A 20,906-nucleotide genomic window follows, 5' to 3' on the forward strand; every position below is an offset into this window, starting at 1 on the left:
ACCACTATTTGCTTCAGTGAAATAGTGGCCATCCAATAGTGTACTCACCAATTCAACAGCTGACTTACTTACTAATTCTGACTGTTGTCTTCCACATACCACAAACAAACAGCAAGTAAAATGTAAATAAGACATCAATAGATAATTCTACTTACATGTGTTCCAATGAATCTGAATTATTGTTTACACGGGTACAAGTTCATTAAAACAGGAAACTACAGCATTTACAGATTGATATGTTTTATTTCATACACATATTCCCTTTGTCTATCCTATCATTCGTAAAATACAGCTCAGTTGGCATAGTATCTAGAAAATGGGCATCACGTAAACATGTCCAACATGTAAATCAACACTGGTCATAAAAATTAAAAGAGTATGTCAAAAGTTTATTCACAAACAGAACACTGCTGTCTTCAAAAATAAATAAACAGTTACTGATAATCAAAGTTATTAATGGACTGTTATTAAATTGTTTTTTATTTGATTCCCTGGTGTAAGAATTATACAACTTCCATAAAAAAAAGCAAACCATAAAATCTGGTTTTACCAAATCGTGACACATTTTGACCTGAAATAACAGACATGCTTTACCACTTGGGGGCAGTGAGGAGAAGATATGGAAACCATTATCATATCTCCTTTCCAAGTTCAAGTTCATACGATAAACTTGTTAGTAAACAGCTGCTTATTTCAACATCGATAACTTATGAAGCACCAATGATATTAACTGGGACTGGTAATAAGTCCAAAATTATTCTTATTTAGACCGTCTCTGGTCTCAACCAACTCCTGAGGGCAACATCTATCTCTTTAGCTGTTGTAGTCTCTGTTGTTAGTCTGCTTTTTGGTGATGAACAGGTAGTGTGCAGTTGGCTTTTAGAGCTTTTCCTCTGGAAACAGCTGCAGCCAAAACAGTGCTATGAGACAGGCAAGGGTGAACTCAAACAATAGAGTTTCAGCCAGAGAGCTAAACAGACAAGTAAAACGGAGCATGGAGCTCGATAAAGCAGGAACTTCAGATTCATCCTATCCTCTGTAGGTTCATCCCTACTAGAGCCCTTTTCACATTGGCATTTGATAAATTGTTGTAAAAAATATCAATTCTGCACTTTAAGGTTCACTACCAAAAAAAAAAAAAAAAAGCTTTGAACAGTAACTTTATATACTGAATGTACTGCTGCTGATGTAGTTGGGCTGAGGTTCGACATAGTTCACAGTGTGTCTAGAAGACTTGGCTGGGCATGTCTGGAATCAGTGTGGGCACGAACAATCCAAGTTACTGTAGGGGCCCTATCTCCAAAGATGATTTGAGCATAGAATTACCAAAGGCTGCATTGTATGAAATAAAATACGTATGTACATCAAAGTTCTGCAGGTAATTACAGAGATTCCCATCTGAACTGTCGATCAAATTTTTTTTATCATGACCTTTGAACAGTGAAGTGACTGCTTCTCACAAGAAGAACTGAGCAATCAGGTTGGCTATGCCCAGCAGGATCAGGAAACTGTGGAAGATGGCTGAGGGCCAGCTGAGCCTTCCCTGGCGTCTCAGGGAGATCATGTGGACTAATGTAGGAAATACAAACACTAAAGCCAAGCCACATGTAGCCCCGGAAAACCTGCAAAAGGGAGGAGGGGTATGTACAAGTGAGAGACACCTCATCAATAGCAATCACAAAATTGTTCAATAGAATGTTTGATTGAACACAAAATACAATTGCATGAACAACCCTCACCCAACTGTGCTCCCTCCCTGGCCCATAAACAGTCTATTATATCCCTTGGTTACGGAGCCCTGTTGCTCTCGTAAGACAGGCTTTGCAGTCAAAAAAACAGCACGGACCCCAAAAATCTCTGTCCATCTAAGTTTCTTCAAGAGTAGTCACGATACACTCTCATGAAGAGCAGGCGCACATCCACACACACACACGTGCACACGCACACACACACACACACACAGACACGCACGCACACAGACAGACACACACAGACATGCATACATACCGTATGATGGATCCGATATTGGGATAAAACTTGGCCATCAGGACACCAGCTCCGACAATTAAGATATTCAGCATCAGAACATGAAAGAAACTGAAGAGAGATAAAGTGAAAAGTTATGATATGCTTAATTAATTGAATTTCTTTTCTGGGATAAATAAAGTATTTTTCATTCATTCATTTCATTCATTTCATTAACTTAAAAAGCTGTGTAATCATGTGAGATTTGAAAAAAAAATACTAGCTCACTGCTTTTTGCATATTATTGAGTTGCTTATTCAATTTCCTTTAGCTCTTTACCAACCTCTGTGAAACATGCCTCTGATAAATGATTTATAAAAGAAAGAAAGAAAGTCCTTTCCTGCAGCATGTCATCATTAAAAGGCAGGGTCAGATGGGCTACTGCTAACCTTTTAACTTTTCTACATTCTACAACAACAATGAAGACGTAAAAACAAAACAAAAAAAAGACATGGAATTTTAAAATAAACCAAGCCCGAACTACTGAATCCTGAGGTGCAGTTGACTTTGCAATTTTAGAGGCTAGTTACTCAAATGAACTTATCCTGGGCAGGGTTTAGAGGTAAGTCTTGGTATTCCTTTTTTGCTGTGGTCCTCATGTGGGCCATTTCTACTATTGTGACTCATGATTCAATATTTAAGTGAGCCCATTTGAACACAGAGGAAAACACAAAAATAGTAAAACCCTTCAGTCATAAAAACATGATGAGTTCTGGATGCAGTGCACACCACTGCATCCAGCGGTCCCCTGTCATCACCTAAAATGCTGCCAAACCACAGAGTTTTAGCATAGGTAAGGATGCTCTCCTTTGCTGCTCTATACCATTCCTGCATGGTAACACCATATCTCCACAGTACAGTATCATATTGATGGTTTCTGTGACTGCACTTGAGGAAACCTGCAAAGATCTTGAAAATGACTAAAGCAAAATGACTTGTGTCTGAATGTATGTCGTTTCTCTTTACCTAACTGAGCGCTTCTTAACGTAAGACGGATTTCTATGGTATTTGAACAGCATTATTTGTTATCAACACTAATTTGGCACAATGCAGCTGATGAAGCCTCACCTATTAACTGAAAACCATTACAGGTGATGACCCCATGAACTGATTAAGCGTTTGCCAAAAGCTGTCATCAAAAGACAAATGACTCAATTAAATTTCTCTTCTTCCAAATTGCTGTTCTACATTTCATAAAATGTCAACAAAAAACATAGAAAAACCCCTTAAATAAGTCAGTGTGTCCAAGTATTGTCTGGTACGGTATATACTAACAAACCTGTTTGAAGGAAGAGACATAGTCAGCTACAGTGACTGTTCCAATAGATATACTAAGGTGGGAAATTGCCTGAGATTTCACATGAATCTGAAGCTTCCAGTCATGCGTTCATTAGTCTGAATTTCATACTGTTAATATTTCACAGTACTGTATGTGAGTTTTGTCAAAAACCAAGCACACTGTTGTCAAAAGTTATCATCAACAATCTGCTGCTTGGATACAGAAAAAACAAATCACAAACACTGAATTCAATATTGTTAAGGGTTACCTGGGGTAATGATTTCCAAAGATCTGACTCATGATCTGGACCCGCACCAAGTATCCCAACAGAGGGTAGACTGTGATCATCTGGAAGAGCAGGAAGGCCCGAGCCACAAACACCAGCTTATCAGTGGTGGGAAAGTTATCTAAGAAGTTCTGTAAGAGAGAAGCAGTGCAGTCCTTAAAGAAATCCAATAGGGAAGCTGCAGTCACTGTAGATAATATTAAATACTGTAAAAGCAGCATGTTTAAATCTTACTGGTTCGATGCAGTCTTTGAAGAGAGGCGGTGAAGGAAAGGAAGCAAAAATCAACACTCCCACATACATATAGGTCATTCCTACTAGAAGATAAGCCACAGACAGGTCCCGCACCTAAAGACATCAAAACACAAACACATTTAACTTAAAAGCATCACTTGACTTCCTGTGTATCCTGAGGTCAATAAACTATGAGAAGAAAATGAAAACGGGAGGTTGATTTTTAATAAATGTTGTTCCAACTTGTACACCAGTGCTGTCATCGCTAATGATGACTGACATGATCCACCAAAAAAATTTTAAAAACTACTTGTGAATCTGAACAGTGTTATCTGAGTCGGCAAAGACCAGATTTGAAGAGTGCAATGCACATATATGAAACTGTCAGGAGCTTGGATGGATGGGGCTCACATTGTTCTCTTGGTGCTTGTTGCTCTTCATGAGTGTGATAATGCAGTTGTGAATGAAGAAGGCCAGAGTTAGGACACCAGTCAGCTGAGGAAAGAGCAGTCTGAACTCTGAAAGAGCAAAATAAGGTCAATGACACATTTGCCACTGCAAACAACAAAACAAGTTGAAGCCACAGTAATGCTTCTGGTTGTGTTGTTCATTACTTTCATTGATCAAAAAACTTTCATCCATTTCACTCATTTTATATATTTAAAATCTCAGAGGACACATTGGGGGGAATTCTTCATTTTCAATGTACCTAGGTATATACAAATAATGTCTTATTGTTATTATTATTACTATTATTATTATTATTATAATGAAGAAGAAGAAGAAGAAGAAGAAGGAACATATTGAGGTTAATTGGTGATTCTAAATTGTCCGTAGGTGTGAATGTGAGTGTGCTTGGTTGTCTGTCTCTAAGTGTAGTCCTGTGATAGACTGGAGACCTGTCCAGGGTGTCCCCTGCCTTCACCCTGAGTCAGCTGGGATAGACTACAACCCCCCATGACCCTACAGAGGATTAAGTGGGGTATCAATAATGGATGGCTCAATAGAGTATACTGTACTAAACAAAATAACAATAAATACTTGTTTAATTTTTTACATAGTTGTGAACAAAGGTCTACACACACTTTAAAGACCATGTACGAGGTGTGTCAGAGAAGTTCAAGGACTGGTGTCACAAAAGATATATTTCAAATCCAAGCTACAAACTACAAGTTTTCCCCGTTGAAGTAATTCTGTTGGAGTCTAAGGCACTTTCCCAGCCTTCTTTGACAGTAGGTATGGTGTTTTTTTAGGTTATATGCCAAATAAACACAAAACAATGAGTGGTAAAAGATGGGCATGAATGCTACTGTCATGAGACAGAAGGAACTGTGGTGGCACGATCACTTATGACAGCAGATAGCTGGATAGGAGTGCTATCTGCCTGGCTGTGGCTATACTACCTAATGATTGTTGGAATAGTTATTTTGGGGATGATTGGTTACATAACTATGAAGAGAGGAGCTGGAGCTCCTGCCACAGGAGGTGTTACGCCATTTAAAGGGAAGAAGGAAGGGAGGCCTTTCCCTAGAAGGGGGGAGGGGCAAATGGCAAAATTGTGTGAGTTTCTAGAGAACACCTTTGGGGTATTTTAGTGAGAAAGGCAGGGCAGGCCAATTCATTACTTTTGGCCCCTTAAAAAGGCGGACGGCACATATGAAATGTGTTGTAACTTCTACAACCTTCATCTGATGTGGATGTCAGTACCCTTAAACTAAAGCTGAAAGTCTGCACTTAAAGCACATTGTAGGGGGATTTGAGGATTCGAAAGCAGGACATGCAAAAACACCCCCAAATATCTTGCTACCATAAGTAAAGTTTGCCTGGAAGACCGTTCAAAAAATGTAGCAAGCCATTGTTAGAGACTGGAGTACAACTATGCACAACACAAAAGAATAAAACGTCTATTGATATTTTTGTCAATACAAGAAATAATTGGAAAAGCTAAGTTTACTTGTGGTTGTGTTGAAGTACATCACCTTTATCTGTAAGCACGGTTTCAAAGAGGATCAAATGTAACATGACACGATAGTCATTTTAATTCTTGACTGAAGCATAGAATCAAAGGCTTTCTTATTTAAAATGCTGAAGAAGCTGACGGTTTCAATGGGATGTACTGACTGTTTCACATTCTTTAACTAGAGTATGCCAACAAGGTTCATCCTAGTTGCTGAGAAAACGAACACAAAGGTTTACCTGGAACATAGAACTGGGTTGCGTCAAACCAGTGGAACTCCAGGTGGAAGCCAAGGCGGACAGCTTTGTAAGTAACCAGCGCAATCAGGTAGAGCACTGATAAGGTGCCTGGACAAGACGGAAGGAAGCAACAATGGATGGATGAGTGACACAGCACACAGCGCATTCAGAAGGAACGCCACAAAAAGCAGTTTTAACAAACTCTGGAGCTAATCTTCAACTCTAAGCATAATGGCTCATCTGTCCTGCATTCTACAACATAATGTGATTTAGGGCTGCTCTGACCTGCTAGTATGGCAGCTTTTACTGCAACATTTCCCAACATTTCCCCCCACGGTGACCAGAGTGAGGGAGAGGGGTCTAACAATGATACTGAATGCCCCCAGGTGGATGAGGTGCAATAAGATAGGAGAGATGATGCCTCTCCTAGATACAGTGTGACTGGATCATATACATTATTTAGAGCACAGAAGTCCACATCACAATGACATTGTAGAAAAACAAATGGAGGGTGTTTGAAGTATAGGCAGCAAATCTCAGATCATTTCCTTTTAATGCTCTTTGGCAGTAGTTCTCTCCTTTCTTCAGCAGCTGCTATTTTACTATTAAAGTGTCTTTGGTAGCCATTTTAGCCTGCCGTTACGTTTTTCAGATCATACGGTAGGCCAGCACCCTCTGGACTTTTTTTTTAATCTTTTTTTTTTAAAAGAGTACGATAGCTCTGCCCAATGTCTAAACCACTGGTCTCTGTTTGTGATTTATCTTTGGTATTTGAACCTCTGGATCAGGTGGACATAAAGATACTCTGCCTTATTATTGCTGGCCCTTGCATCAGCAAAACATGTCAGTGACACTTACGTACTGTCAGTGATGTACAATGCACAGTTCACACAAGGTAATCTTAAGGTCATACTTGAACCAAACTCTGCCTTCAGGCCCAAACATCCATCACTGGGGTGTGTTCTTTTGAAGCTGAGGGCAATTTATCCCCCTCCCTTTTTCTCCCCTGAACAGGAGTGGCTGCTTGCTCTCTGATGGGTGACACTGCGTCAATCCCTTTAATAGGGAGGGAGAGTGGCTCCACCTCGATGCAAGCGTCATGACTATGAGCCAGTAGTATTTGGAGTAATAATATAAAGGCTTCGGAGGTTAACGCTGAGAGAGCGCTCCTTATAATGAGACACCTCACTGATGTTATCAGAGAAAACTGATAGAAACTGTATAGATTATATTTGGGCTTGAAGATGCATGCCTAAGGTGTGATATTTGAATGTGAAAGCTGGGATCACTGTTGAAAGAAATGAACCAGACACAACCGCAGAAGAAACTAACATCTAATTAGGATGCTTACACACAGTTACTTAGATTGAAAGAAGAGGAGAAAGAGAAACTCTAAGTGCTTGCCAGACACCAGAGTGATCTCTATTTCTGGAAGCGAACTCTTTTCCTCTAAACCCACTTTAAAAACAATTTACAAAACATTTGTTCTTGACATGCTAGCAGTTTTAGTTGTTTGATTACCTCCTGGTTCTCTAAGCTGAAGCAAAGTGTGTTTCTGTCATAATTCAACACAATGGCAACTATCGAACTGCTACAAATCAATTAATGTAGGTTGGCCAAAATTCAATCAAAGACCAGAACAGGTACCTAGTGCTGATGTTTCAATGCTTATGTTGTGACAGTGAGTTGCAAAAAAAAACTCTGGTATTCATTCTGTGCCAAGCCTAAGCTTTCTGATGTATCCTGAACATTGCTCTTGTTCCAGCTTACCCAAGAAAGTGAACCTTGCGAAGAACGAAGCTGAGCGGAAGCACAGCAGTGGAAGCAGCAGAATGATGAGGTAGAAGGGGACGGTGTTGGTTTTACTCCAATAGCGTTGAAAATCGTTGACATCAGAGGTACCGTTTCCGCTACTGCTAAGATAAAGTGTGCTGATGGTATCATTCCCTCCAGGGTCGGTGTTTGGGTATGGACAGATGACTGGTGAACAAATCAACAAAGCGTTACCGTACATACAGTTACCTACTCTGCATTTACAAAAGAACTACATCATTAACATCAATGATAAAACAAAGTTGCGTTGTGCAAGTGACTTACCTCTTTCTGAGCCGTTGGTTCCAAACTCTGAATCTGACACGTTGACATTGTGAGCATGGTCTATAAACAGGAGAACACGCCATCAACTCAGAGAAATAATTGCAAGTTTAGAGATACAACCACCAATTATTTTCCATCTCTCTGCAAAAAATTACCATCATCTATAAACAGATGTTCTCAACTGCTATTAATGGTGAACACATGGTGAGGTAGGCTTTGGAATTTAAGGCTCATTAGGCTAGTCCCTAAATGAAACACATAAATGCCATGATGAACTTTGTCAAGTCATCTGACAAAGAAAACACAGAATCGGCCGTGGTACAGTTGTAAGACAGTGGAAGGCTGTTTAACATGGAGTCAGAAACAACAAATGTGTGTTGCCTTGAATTTTCTTTGTTTAAACAATCCAGCAAAGAAACTACAAATGTACAGTTGAAACCAGAAGTTTACATACACTGTATAAAAAGACTTTTTTTATTTTTTTCCCCTCACTTTCTGACATTAAATGAGACTAAACTTTTCCTGTTTTAGGTCAGTTAGGATTACCAAAATTATTTCTATTTGCTAAATACCAGAATAATATGAGAGAGAATTTTTAGAGAATGTTTTATGACTTTCTTCAAAGTCAGAAGTTTACATACATTTCCTTAGTATTAGTATTAGTAGTACTTTGGTCTTTTTATACAGTGTATGTAAACTTCTGGTTTCAACTGTACGTAATACTTACTTTCTTTTACTGACGACAGCATTGTGACTTACTGTAGATAAACTGTCCAGTGTTGAAGAGGAAGTTGGACATGAGGACCCAGTAGACCACCATGGCTCCAACTAGCGACACCATGGAGAAAACCAGGCTGGACCACTGACCAAACTTTCCAAAGTAGTGCCTACAAACATCAGGGAATTCCCAGCTGGATGTGTCCACGGAGGCTGGACGGAACACAGACAATAACTACAGCAATTATTATCTAATTCTTGGATAGAAATGTCAGCAGTTTTAATCTGTTTAATGTGTTACAGTCCAGATTTGTTCCCTACCTGCTGCCATAATGACAGCTTACTGCTATCATCAAGACAGCAACAACTGCTACAGAACAGCTACTTCTAATTACTACATATTATTAGAATATTTTACCAAGCAGGAAAGAGAAATTGCTCCTTGTTGTTGAACAGTGGATTTATCCTTACAGAAAACATTGAAATGTGAATTTTGAAGCAAGAAACTATCTCTGCAATCTGCAGCTCCTTCCACTTTTCTACTCTGTTTTCTGTAAAATGTAGCTCCCATGTTTATTTGTTTACACCATTTACAGTCCAGTCTTTGGACGGATACACATTTCTCATCAGACTATGCTTCAGCATGTTCAATGTAAAATAAAATAATGGATACCAAGCTAAAGTATCAAGTCTCAGAATAGGATTTAACTAGGTTTTCATCAGTATTGAAATTGCATGGGTAAAATTTAACATAGCGACCAAACTGTAAGGGTTTACACATAGTTGAACATTTGGATGAATTGTGTTGAACAAAAATCTCACATGTGGCTCAGACACTGACTGAGAGCTCAGAGTTTCTATTTAGACTGCGGTGGAGTTGACTATAAGAGGCATAATAACAGGTGCCTATTAAAATGAAGATGATAACATGAGGCTCAAAAATTACCTAAACAGTTGTGTGGAAAAATGCTAAATTTGCATGGTGAGTAGGACTGCATGATTATGGCCAAACTGCTCATCAAGATTCTTTTAAATGAATATTTAGACCACAACTAGTTATCACAATTGTTCACTGATATTGGTACACAATATTTTTATTGCATGAAATGAACAGAGACCTGTTTTAACTTCCATGTTGTACTAGATTCTTGTTAATGCAGCACAACAACATGTCGCTGTTTTCCAAGTTGAAACTGGACAAACTACTTAAAACTGTTGGCACTTCACATGAAAGGGTGTTTAACACGTCATGTGACAAAATGAAACGATCGTGTGCAGCTGCTTCAATCAACGTGTTGCTTTAATGGAGAACAATGAGGAATCTAAAAATGTTTGACGGTAAAAAGTACTGCTACTGAAAATGATGCAAGACAGAAATTGGTGGCAGAAAATTGCTAAACGTGCATTATATATTTATTTTATCGATCAATGCAGTTAATTATTTCCATCTGATAGCAGCATATTATAGCTGTTACACTTTAAACATCATATATTTAAACCTGTTGCAGGACTTACTTATTGCCTTTGGTGATTTGAGGACGATGTAACAACAGTACAACATCAGCAGGCCTGTGAAAATGAGGATGAGGACCCCCAGAGTGAAACCAGCCTGAAGAGACAAAGTCAACACTGATTTATTTTCAGTTATTGTCCTGTAGGTAAAATTTAACATTAAACTGTGCATTTCAAGTATAACCGGGGTCAACACAAAACTAGTCATTTTAGACGTGGCTTTGAACAAGATGAGGACCAAACATGAAGTGTGTAAAATAAAGCAAAACACCTGCTTTATGCCCCAAGGTATGCTCAGTATAGATGTGCCCATCATTGTGTTCCATATTGCAAATCTGTGAGGAGAGAAAAGCAGTTAAGTACATTCACTTAAGTAAGAAGAAAGTTGAAGTGTAGGGGGATGATTTGACAGGGCCTACATTGTAATGATGCTGGGATTTTTAGAGTGGTCGCTGCCTGCAACCTTAAAAGCTGTCCCCAGTGGACTGTAGATGTAGATCTCCTCTGGCCGTGGGATCACATGGTTTGGAGGACTCTGGAGGAGGAAAAACAAAATAACAACACACACAGACACACAGAGAGACACACAGTGAAGTTAAAGTGCTTACAGGTATAGTGACGAGCCTTTATGAAAAGTACTGGAATTATGTTGATATCATGTAATTACATAACAAAGAAAGCCTACCTTAGGGTATAAAACCCACCAGCTATGAGGTAATATATAATACACACCCCCCACTGACCTGATAGAGATGTAATCAAAATAAAATACACAAAATACTAATTCATACAGTTAGAAAAAAGAAGGACACTCATCACCCCATACAGCATTATTTGATTTAAAAAAAGAGAGAGAGAACCAGTTGTGGAACATTCTACCATGGTCAGAGGTTAAACAGAGATATGGGCAGTAAGCTCTTAAATGAAAGTTTTGTTCCTAGTATATCTGCAAACCCTGCTTTATTAGTAAACTAACAAAAGATTTTTATTGAAGAGAGTGCGTTTGTAAATGTTCTGGTAATAGAACTGCACTAAAAAAAATCCCACAATTTAAATCATTTGTCCACAGTATTTGTTTCCAAAACAACTTCGACTTTTCTAGATTTTGACTCTGTGCCAGACAGAAGGTAAGGTTTGCTTCTGATGACTTTACCTCAACAGCACTATTTGTGCATCCAATGAAATCCAATGAGACTGCACAATGAAATGATACACCCTCCCTCCTGTGTCACTGAACCTTCCTGCAGCCTCTTTGCAGTCATGGAGTCAAGCAGCCAGCAAATGTGCAGTTTTATCTAAAATGTTCTTGCTCTTCCTGACCTTGTCCATATTTCCACCATTATCCTTCACAGCCATTTCTAAAAACATCTAAGACAGTGTAGGAGCCAGTTACAGAATGTGTGTCAATGTGTGGAAAACACTAATGTATCCACCAGGTGGCACTCTAAGGGATTAAGAGCATGTATTTAAGGTAGGAACCTTCTGTCAGTGACCTGTCCAGGGTGTCCCCTGCCTGCGCCCTAAGTCAACTGGGATAGACTCCAGCCCCCCGCGACCCTAATGAGGATAAAGTGGTGTATAGATAGTGGATGGATGGACCTTCTGTCAGGTACAGGTGTTGCTAGACGGAAAAGAGGGCAAACAGTTTTTGACCTGTCGCGGTAAGCAGCACACTTACTGGTGCTGCTACTTTTGTTGGTGAACTTGGTAAACACACTTGTACGTGTCCATTTAATATTGGATTGAAGTGAGCAAATAAACCCATCCAACTCAAGGTGTTGGTTTAGACTGTTAATTTCACCGGCAGTGCTACAACAGAGCGCGTCAGACGACTGTTACTGTCTATGCAGCCCTCAGTGGCTTTAGGTTCAGGCTTAGCCACTACAGACAGTAAAAAAAAATGCAAGCTGGAAGTGCTTTAATGTTTCTTACAGCCTTTCCACGCTTTAAGCATCAGCTAGCTTCACTTTCAGATCTTAGTCAGAGGTTGAGTGTCACCATAACATCTGAGAATTTATGAGCTGGAATTATTTACCAATAACATTTTCTTAAATTTGTGAACACATTACAGTTCTCCTTCTGGTTATAAGTTCATACAATACAAAGTAACAATGTGTTAACATTTGATGAAAGGCAAACTTTTATGATCTTTTTTCTGACCATTTCAGAAATCAGCAAAAGGTGCAACTTTTGCAGACAACTAAAAAAATACAACAAACAGAACCAAAATGTGCTTAATATAGCATTCCAAAATACAGTAATAAATATCCTATACTTGTGTCTGGGTTTTATGTCGCCATCAGTTGTTGTGTGTAGGAACAGGAAGTCAGCAGATTTGGCCAAGAACTATAGTGATAATTATATATCCATGGTTATAACAATTAGACCTACCAATAGTCTGTCAGAAGAGCCCGTCAGCCTGCCATAGTAATGGACTCTGCTGTTGAGGATGGCCGCCTCGGCAGAGACTCTCTCCTGTGGGTCATCATCTACAATGTTCCTGGGCTCCACATGGAAAGGTCTAAAAGAAAAAGATAAAAGTCATGTCATTTTAAGTACAGTCTATTTATTTAACTTTTTTTTTTTTTTTAGAATGAATCAGGTGGGGCTCCAAGGTGGCTCGGTGGTTAGCACTGCAGCTAGAAAGTCGCCGGTTCGCGTCCCGGTAAGGACATCCAGGATCTTTCTGTGTGGAGTTTGCATGTTCTCCCTGTGCAACGTGGGTTCTCTCTGGGTTCTCCGGCTTCCTCCCACACAGTCCAAAAACATGTTGAGGTTCATTTTGTACATGTATGGTGAATTTTTTTATTTATTATTTTCATTATTATCATGATTATTATTATTTATTTTTAACAAGTCATTCGTCTCATTTTTATTTCAGTTTGCATTTGGTACATATGTGTGTATATGTGTGCATGCATATTTAAGTATGGGTAGTCTGGTCTCAAGGTTGTTGTTTTTGTTTTTCTTATATTATTTCCCTGTCACTGATGGCTGGCAATGAAGTTTAAAATAAATGAATGAATGAATGAATGAATGAATAAATAAATGTCATCATGTTCTGTGGAAACTAGAGCTAGATGAGGCATTTTTCCCAGTTTCCTGCTATTATATATAAATGAATGAATGAATGAATAAATAAATGTCATCATGTTCTGTGGAAACTAGAGCTAGATGAGGCATTTTTCCCAGTTTCCTGCTATTATATATACATGTAACAGATCCAAATGTAAATGAGACATTCACATTTAAGTAGTTAACTGCATTTATACATTTGAATTACACACTACACAAATACAAACAAAAATCCTTACATGTCTCGACCTAAAACATTCTAAACATTTTTAATGGTTTATTTGCTAGGAGGTAGTTGGTCGTTGTGAAATACCAAACTGGATTAAAATTCTCTGAAACTACTAATACAGTAGGGAATGATGCTAGGGTGGTGCAAAACTCACACATACCTGCTCACATAACTAACATCTAAGCATGTGCTTGCCAAGCAAATTCCTAGAAGCTAAGCTCATAGCAAATACCTTGTTTGTTATCTAGCAAACACTGTCAGCAAAGAGAGCCATGCATAGTCTCAGTCAGCTCAGCTGACCATGGTCAATCCACACTTTGTTGGGTTAAACCTACTGTATGGCCTGTACAATGCAGGTCATCAAACTCCATGGGCACAAAATGCCCAAATAGCCTCAATGTGCTTTGTCCAGTCATTCTAAATGCAATAAATGCAATGTTATGTGTCATTTATACAGTTTTGTGCTTAATACGTGTGTTAATTGTACAACTAAAAACACCAACATCGCAATATGTTATGTTTTTTTTTTTAATAAAAAAAGGAAACAACCTTGTTTTTTATTAAAGAAGTATGTGTACACGTACATCTTCTGCATCTGATACGATCAAATTATTAGATTCTTTTAATTTGACCCAAAATATGAAGCACCTCAGTCATGACAAAAGGCACACACTTGATCTGGTAAGCTGCAACAGTCTTTGTGGAAGATAGCACTTAGTTCCTATTGCCATTTCTGACCACAGTGCAGTTCTCTTCTAGGTTCCACTGCTCTCTCCTGACCACAAACCCACCACACTGATCGTTCTCGTCCCTTAAAGTCTCCGTTTCTTGTCTTAGTTTTATCCTACACGAAGATTTTAGACTCTGTGTCACCAGTCACGTACAAAAAGCTAAAACCTTTTTTACCTACTATGAAGAAAAAATGATTTGTGTGCAGGAAAACAGAGAGGAAGTGGGAAAAAGAGAAACGTAATGTCTAACTTGCTTCTCTGAAATATCTAATGTTCTCCTATGAGTGTGAAAACAGAGAAGCAAATCACACTGATTTTCCTGAGCACCAAGCTAAATAGGGTCACAATCCCAGAATCCTCTTTAAAACCATAAATTCCACAATGGTACCACTGCTCAGCCAACCAGTTAAAGTTTCCACTGAAGGAGGTGAGGATTTTTTAAAAATTACTTTATTAACAAAATAGCAGACATTTATCAAGACAGTTTGATGTGACTTCATTAATTCATTTAAAGTTGTGTCTCAGACACTTGACCCTGATATTTTAGCTATTCATAAGTGCTCTCTGCTTACTAAAAATGTCCCCTCCTATTCCAAACATGCCACTGTTTACCCACTTTTAAAGAAGACCTCTTTAGATACCTCTGTTGTAAGTAGTTTTAGACCCGTCTCTAAGCAGCCATTTTAATCTAAGATTTTAGGGGAAAACTGTGTCCATTCCAACAAATTTCTCTTATGAATAATGATTTGAAAATGAAATTATTATGATAATGATTTATGAAAATTATAATCTAGTCTGTGGGCTGCAAGGTGGATCAGTGGTTAGCACCGTTGCCTCGCAGCAAGAAGGTCGCCGGATCGCGGTCCCAGTGAGGACACCAGGATCTTTCTGCGTGGAGTTGGTATGTTCTCCCCGTGCAGCGTGGGTTCTCTCTGGGTTCTCCGGCTTCCTCCCACAAGTCCAAAAACATGTCGAGGTTAATTAGTAATTCTAAATTGTCCATAGGTGTGAATGTGAGTGTGCTTGGTTGTCTGTCTCTAAGTGTAGCCCTGTGATTGACTGGTGTCCTGTCCATAGTGAGGATTAAGTGGTGCATAGATAATGGATGGACGGATAATCTAGTTTGTGCTCCCTACATAGCAGGAGACTGCTCTTGTCAAGGTCTGCATTGATTTGCTGCTTGCCCCAGACTCTGGTCTCTATTCTATTTTAATTCCTCCTCTGTCTTGCTTGGAGATGTCGGCCCTTTAAGTATTCCTCTCCAGCGTGGGGTCCCCCAGAGGTCTATTCTGGGTCTTATTCACAGTTCACTGCAGGTGAAAATCCTGCAAACAAATTGCACTAATTTCCACTGTTACACAGAAGACACCCAACTGTATGTCTGGTTAAGGCCTGGTATCACTGATGTTTCACATATTGTGTCCTGTCTGGCAAAAGAAATGGATTTTAAACACGTTTTTGCAACTGAATGACCCCAAAATTGAAAATCATTATTATTAACCCCTCTGGCCCCAGCACTAGCAGCATAAACAATCTGTCCTCTCGTCTGGTTGCATTATCTCATAATGTACAAAAGTAGGCCATGGGATAGTTTTTCAGAGCAGAAAACAATCGTTTGACACTCCAGTAACCAAAGTCCAACCAACCACTGCTAACTCAGCAAAAAAAACATCCATGCTTTTGTTTCTTCCAGACTGGACAATTGCAAAACACTTTATTATAAGGAATAACAACAGGTAATAAGTGTAATTTAATTTCCATTTCTAATTATTACAAAATATTTGCAGCTGCATGAAAACTAATTCAGCAGCCTAAAAACACATAAAAGGAACAGATGTGGGAGCTCAATACCGCAACAAGACAAAAACAAAAAGACAACAAAGAAAAAAATTATGCGGAAAATCAGCTTAGCTACATCAGACCAGAGAATCTTTTTCTTTATGTTCTCAGAGGGTTTCAGTCCTGCTCTGTAGCAAAGCACATCAGTCACATCACTTTAGTTGTGACACTCATTGACCAAATGAGTCAGCAAACTAAACACCTCTGTACCATTTCGCTTTATCTCAGTGTAACACTCTAAAGATCGTGGTCATGATTTTTAGAACTAAGGAAATGTTGTCTTGACAAACCCAACATAAAGTGACTTGACATGTTCATACTTTTCTACCATGTCACCCTGGAACGAGTGTGGCCTCTTCAGCTGTCTAGGCCACTGAGAAGTGCATGACCAGCCAAAACCACACCCAAAGCCCGCTGCACAACAGCAGCAATGACACCACTTGTCGTGTGCACTGCTGAACAACAGGAACCTCTGTGCAATGCTGCAAGAATCTCACAGGAGGGAATTATTCTGTCATGTGCAGGTGAGAGCAGTGCTAGCAAATATCACAAATGGACTGGTGTAGTGTTTCAAAGTAATCTACCTTTTAGGCTTGAAGTCCAGAGAGTCTATGGAGGCTCTGTGCGAGTAGCTCCCTCCAGTCTGCTCGGAGCTCAGCAGAGGCCTGCAGTCATCCTCCATGATTCCGCTGACGTTCAGCTAAACTCTCATCACCTGACTGCGAAGAAATATGTTGTAAAATTTGATCAGATACAACCATCACAACCATAAAACATTAAAACACCTGTACTATACACAGTGTGAGTAAGTGTGTTGGTCTACTGTCTAGCTGCAATCACTTTAGCGTGCTGTGGAAATAAACCTACACAGACCTGGAGACTGGCCAGTCCATAACAGTGGATATTATTCTTGCTGGATTATCTAATTCAAGAAAGTTTCAAATCTGTCAAAGCTAGTTTTCATCAACCTGCCGTCTGGCCCGGGAGCAAAAAATGAGCTGCTTACGCCAATTAACACCCAATATAATACTGCATGATCCACAGTTTTCTATAAGGACATATGACTGAACACAGATTATTTCAGGAACAAGCATCAAGTAACGTTTGTATCAGCTTTAAGTATGGAGGCATTAAAACAAGACTGAAACAAGGTCTCAAGATCATAAATAAAGCAAAACCCCCATCAGCTGAGTTAATATTATGGTTATGTAGTGTATAGTCTAATAGTTTCATTAGATTGGAATTTGACTCACACTTGTTGCTGCTTCAACAACATATTCTGATCTACAGTAGTACGGGCTGTCCCTAAAGCTCTCTACAGCACTGACTTCTCATGGTGTTTAATTCATTTCTACAGGACAGACTCCATCCGATCACATGCCTTTGATCCATAAATCGCACCTTTAAAGTCATCCCAACCTTTAACTTTACCTAAGCAAGTGAAACAGCAGGACTACCCCAATGGTCTATCTTGGTCTGATCATTCTTTACTCTAATATTTAGATGAACAATTAACACTTGATTGTGTTTGTTTGTCATGCACAATATTTTAATGGTTTATTTCATGTCCCATGCAACTACGTTTTCAGCACATTTGACATATTCTTGACTTTTTACTCCTCCTCTCTGGGATTATTACATTTCTGACTGACAGTCACTTTACACTGTTAATATTTGAGATTCCAGCTGTCAAAATACAGTCTACTATGGCCAAAACTATTTGATATCTATTGAAAATAATAACAAAAAAACCCACTCAAATTCACCTTTAACTTTGCGTATTGTGTGTTTTATCCCAAACTGATTTCATTCCTAATACATGTGTAGGGACAGGGTGGATTTACGACTTTATCGTGTGTAATATCAGCGTGAAATCACTATTTCATTGTTTAAATACCACGGTTATCAATGATGTGGACATCAAACATTCTACCTTGACAAACATCCAATCAAAACTTTGATGCATTGCTCAGGGGCACCCATCCGACCAGGTCCAAACCCTGATCCTGGCTGGCTGCATGAGGAGGGAGCAGCTTTTAAACTGTTCTTTACCCTCAACATGACCATCAAGATTGTCAGCTGCTGAATAAGAACCCTGTAGCTGCTGACTCACAGACAAACACCGTAAACAATGAGCCCCCCACCCTTCTTCCTCACGTTAAATAAATCAATCACAGTCAGAATACCGAGACTGTCTTATGTGTACACTTGAATCAATCATTATTTCCAGACCGGAAGTAAACCGGCGTCCTACTCGGCACTTTAAAACACGTTGACGTCACGCTCACGTGAGATGTCGCAGGTAACGTGAGAAAGCAAAGTGTCGCGTCTGCAACAATAAGCAACGATTCAGGACACTTTCACTAAGTTATCTGACTAATTCACAAGAGAAAAACACGCGTGTTAACACTCCAGACCACCGTGTATATGACAGTCTGCAGTGAGCCTTTTCCTCCTCATTCCTTCAGCTCATCCCAGTTCTGCTGTCTCAGCAAGTATTTAAACAACAAACTTGTCTGGAAATGAATTGTCAACACACCGGCGGCTCCTTCCTACTTCACCGGCGCCGTGCACAGCTCACACAATACCACCAAAATAAATACATACCAATCTGCAGAGCTGCTGTTGACCTCAGTACGGCAGCAGAGGAGATGGAACTAAGGTTTGAAGTGTTTTCTTCCAGCTGCGTTCTTGCTGCTGCTGTTCTTCTGTGTTGTTCTTCTTCTGCCTCCTTCCTCTTCTTCTACTACTTCCTCCTCCCCTACTACTGCTTCTACTTCCCCTTTTGATGTTCAACGCTATCTTTCAGGTTTCATTACTGCCATCTTCTGGACTCTGCACGTTCTTGTCTGTGCAACGTCTTTATTAGTGTTTCTCTGATAGTCAGCCATCTGTCCCAGTTTACTGCTTCCACACTTCACTTCAGCCAACCCTGTTCTTTTGAACCACCAATACAAACTCCACATTCAACAGTTTGACATGATTGTGGTGCTCACTGCATGTTTGTTACCTGAACAGGTCGATCCAACTCCGCCTCAGTTCACTCCAGTGACTGCACCAAGACTGCTAGTCATACCAAGGCTGGACAAAACATCACTTCATTTCCTTTTTTCTCCTTTATACTATGACTGCTTCATGCCCTTCTATTGTTGTTTAATCATTAGTCATCAGACACTGCATACATAATGGCAGCTTCATGGCCTCAGCCTGAATAATGTCTCCAAGTAGCCCGGCCATGTGATCGAGGTGTGCATTCGGATATGAAGCCAACACCTTCCATTGCCGTAGGTTTTGAACCAAATGGTCTGAAAAAGGGCTCTACAGGGCCAAATGCAGATTCATACAGAGTATTTCATAAGCTAACCTTGTTCTGATCAGTGCCAAATACCTGCAGTTCAAGGAGGAAATATCTGCTCACCATTGACTTCCTGTTGGACACCTTGTCAGTTCAGTAACCCTCAGCAACCCTACCGCTTTGCATCCACATTGTAAATGCTATTTTTGGATGTTTATATTGCTCTTGTTTTTATTGTTCTAGTTTATGTTTTTACTCCTCGACTCCTCTTATTTTTATATTCTTATTACTTTTTTCTGATTACTGTGCACAGACAGCTAAGATTCACTGGAGTCAAATTCTGTGTCTGCATGTACAGACTTGGCCAAAAAAACTGATTCTGATTCTTTGATATTTTTCTCTACTTTTTATGTGCTCTCTTCATGTTGATCAAGTTTCAAATTGTATTCCCAAAAACTGAAAATCGTCAACATTTTCCAACGCTTTCATTTTTAAGAAAGGCTAAATCGTTTTCTGAATCAGATTCTCTGTGTAGTTTTTAGGAAGTGTTACTCAAACAGGAGGAAGTAAAGAATTTGTCAGGAAATATTATCAGCAGCAGACTGATCCTTATTTGGTGCTGTAGTGTATGTGGGACTGTCATCCAATGCAACAGCATGGTTCACTGGTGCGTTTTTAAAAGCGTTTGAACAATAATGGAGCTCCTTGGCATAGAGGATTAACATACATCCAGCTTTGACCAACAACACCTGTTAGTGGAATGTGGTCAGTTGTTGCTTTGGATTTGTTTACTGGGGTTGTTAACAAGAGGACAGATTACAGAATACCAGGACACAATAATTAGCCGCAAGATGTTTCCTTTCATAGATATTACCATAAATTTCTAATAGCATGATTAAACTCCTGCACGACATGAACCATATCCAATGACTCATTATGTCTGTAAGTGCAATCTATCCTTCCATATTTACTAAATCTTGAATAAGTTGACAAAAATGATGCCTTGATTACAAGCGTAACATACATCAGAATTTTATGACCAAATAAGAACTCTCTTTAACATTTCATATAAATTCCTACTCCATAGCAAAAGGACACCGTTTACAGCCCACAGATGCATACAGCACTGACATGACTCCTAAAATGAAAAATGAACAAAACATTGATAATCCTGGAAAACATTTAATGGAAAACATAAAAAAAACAAAAAGAAAAACAATGATTAATACAACCAATAAACACACACATCTTCATTTTCCAATTTTCCAGTGACAATAAACACAAAGTTTTGCAAACTCAAACAACTTTGACCTTGGATACACGATAATGATGTGTGCTGTGAAATAACTCTGCTACTTGAAAAATTAGTCAAATACACAAACTTCTGAAGA

General features: G+C 39.2%; 1 protein-coding gene across 1 annotated transcript; it reads right to left on the bottom strand.

Annotated features, from left to right (window-relative positions):
• Positions 1-223: 223 nt before the first annotated feature.
• Positions 224-18,945, bottom strand: slc38a9 (solute carrier family 38 member 9). The gene is made up of 15 exons (XM_008302748.1): positions 18,828-18,945; positions 16,805-16,939; positions 12,738-12,867; positions 10,766-10,881; positions 10,618-10,681; positions 10,350-10,443; positions 8,877-9,047; positions 8,118-8,177; positions 7,791-8,000; positions 6,021-6,128; positions 4,236-4,342; positions 3,825-3,938; positions 3,573-3,721; positions 2,008-2,097; positions 224-1,622 (listed from the first exon to the last, which is right to left on the bottom strand). Exons 2-15 carry the CDS (start codon positions 16,900-16,902, stop codon positions 1,457-1,459), a joined length of 1,677 nt encoding a protein of 558 aa, XP_008300970.1. The 5' UTR covers positions 16,903-16,939; positions 18,828-18,945; the 3' UTR covers positions 224-1,456.
• Between the last annotated feature and the right edge of the window lie 1,961 nt (positions 18,946-20,906).

The sequence above is a fragment of the Stegastes partitus genome, unplaced genomic scaffold (assembly GCF_000690725.1).
Source record: "Stegastes partitus isolate 25-593 unplaced genomic scaffold, Stegastes_partitus-1.0.2 Scaffold1874, whole genome shotgun sequence".
Classification (NCBI taxonomy): domain Eukaryota; kingdom Metazoa; phylum Chordata; class Actinopteri; family Pomacentridae; genus Stegastes; species Stegastes partitus.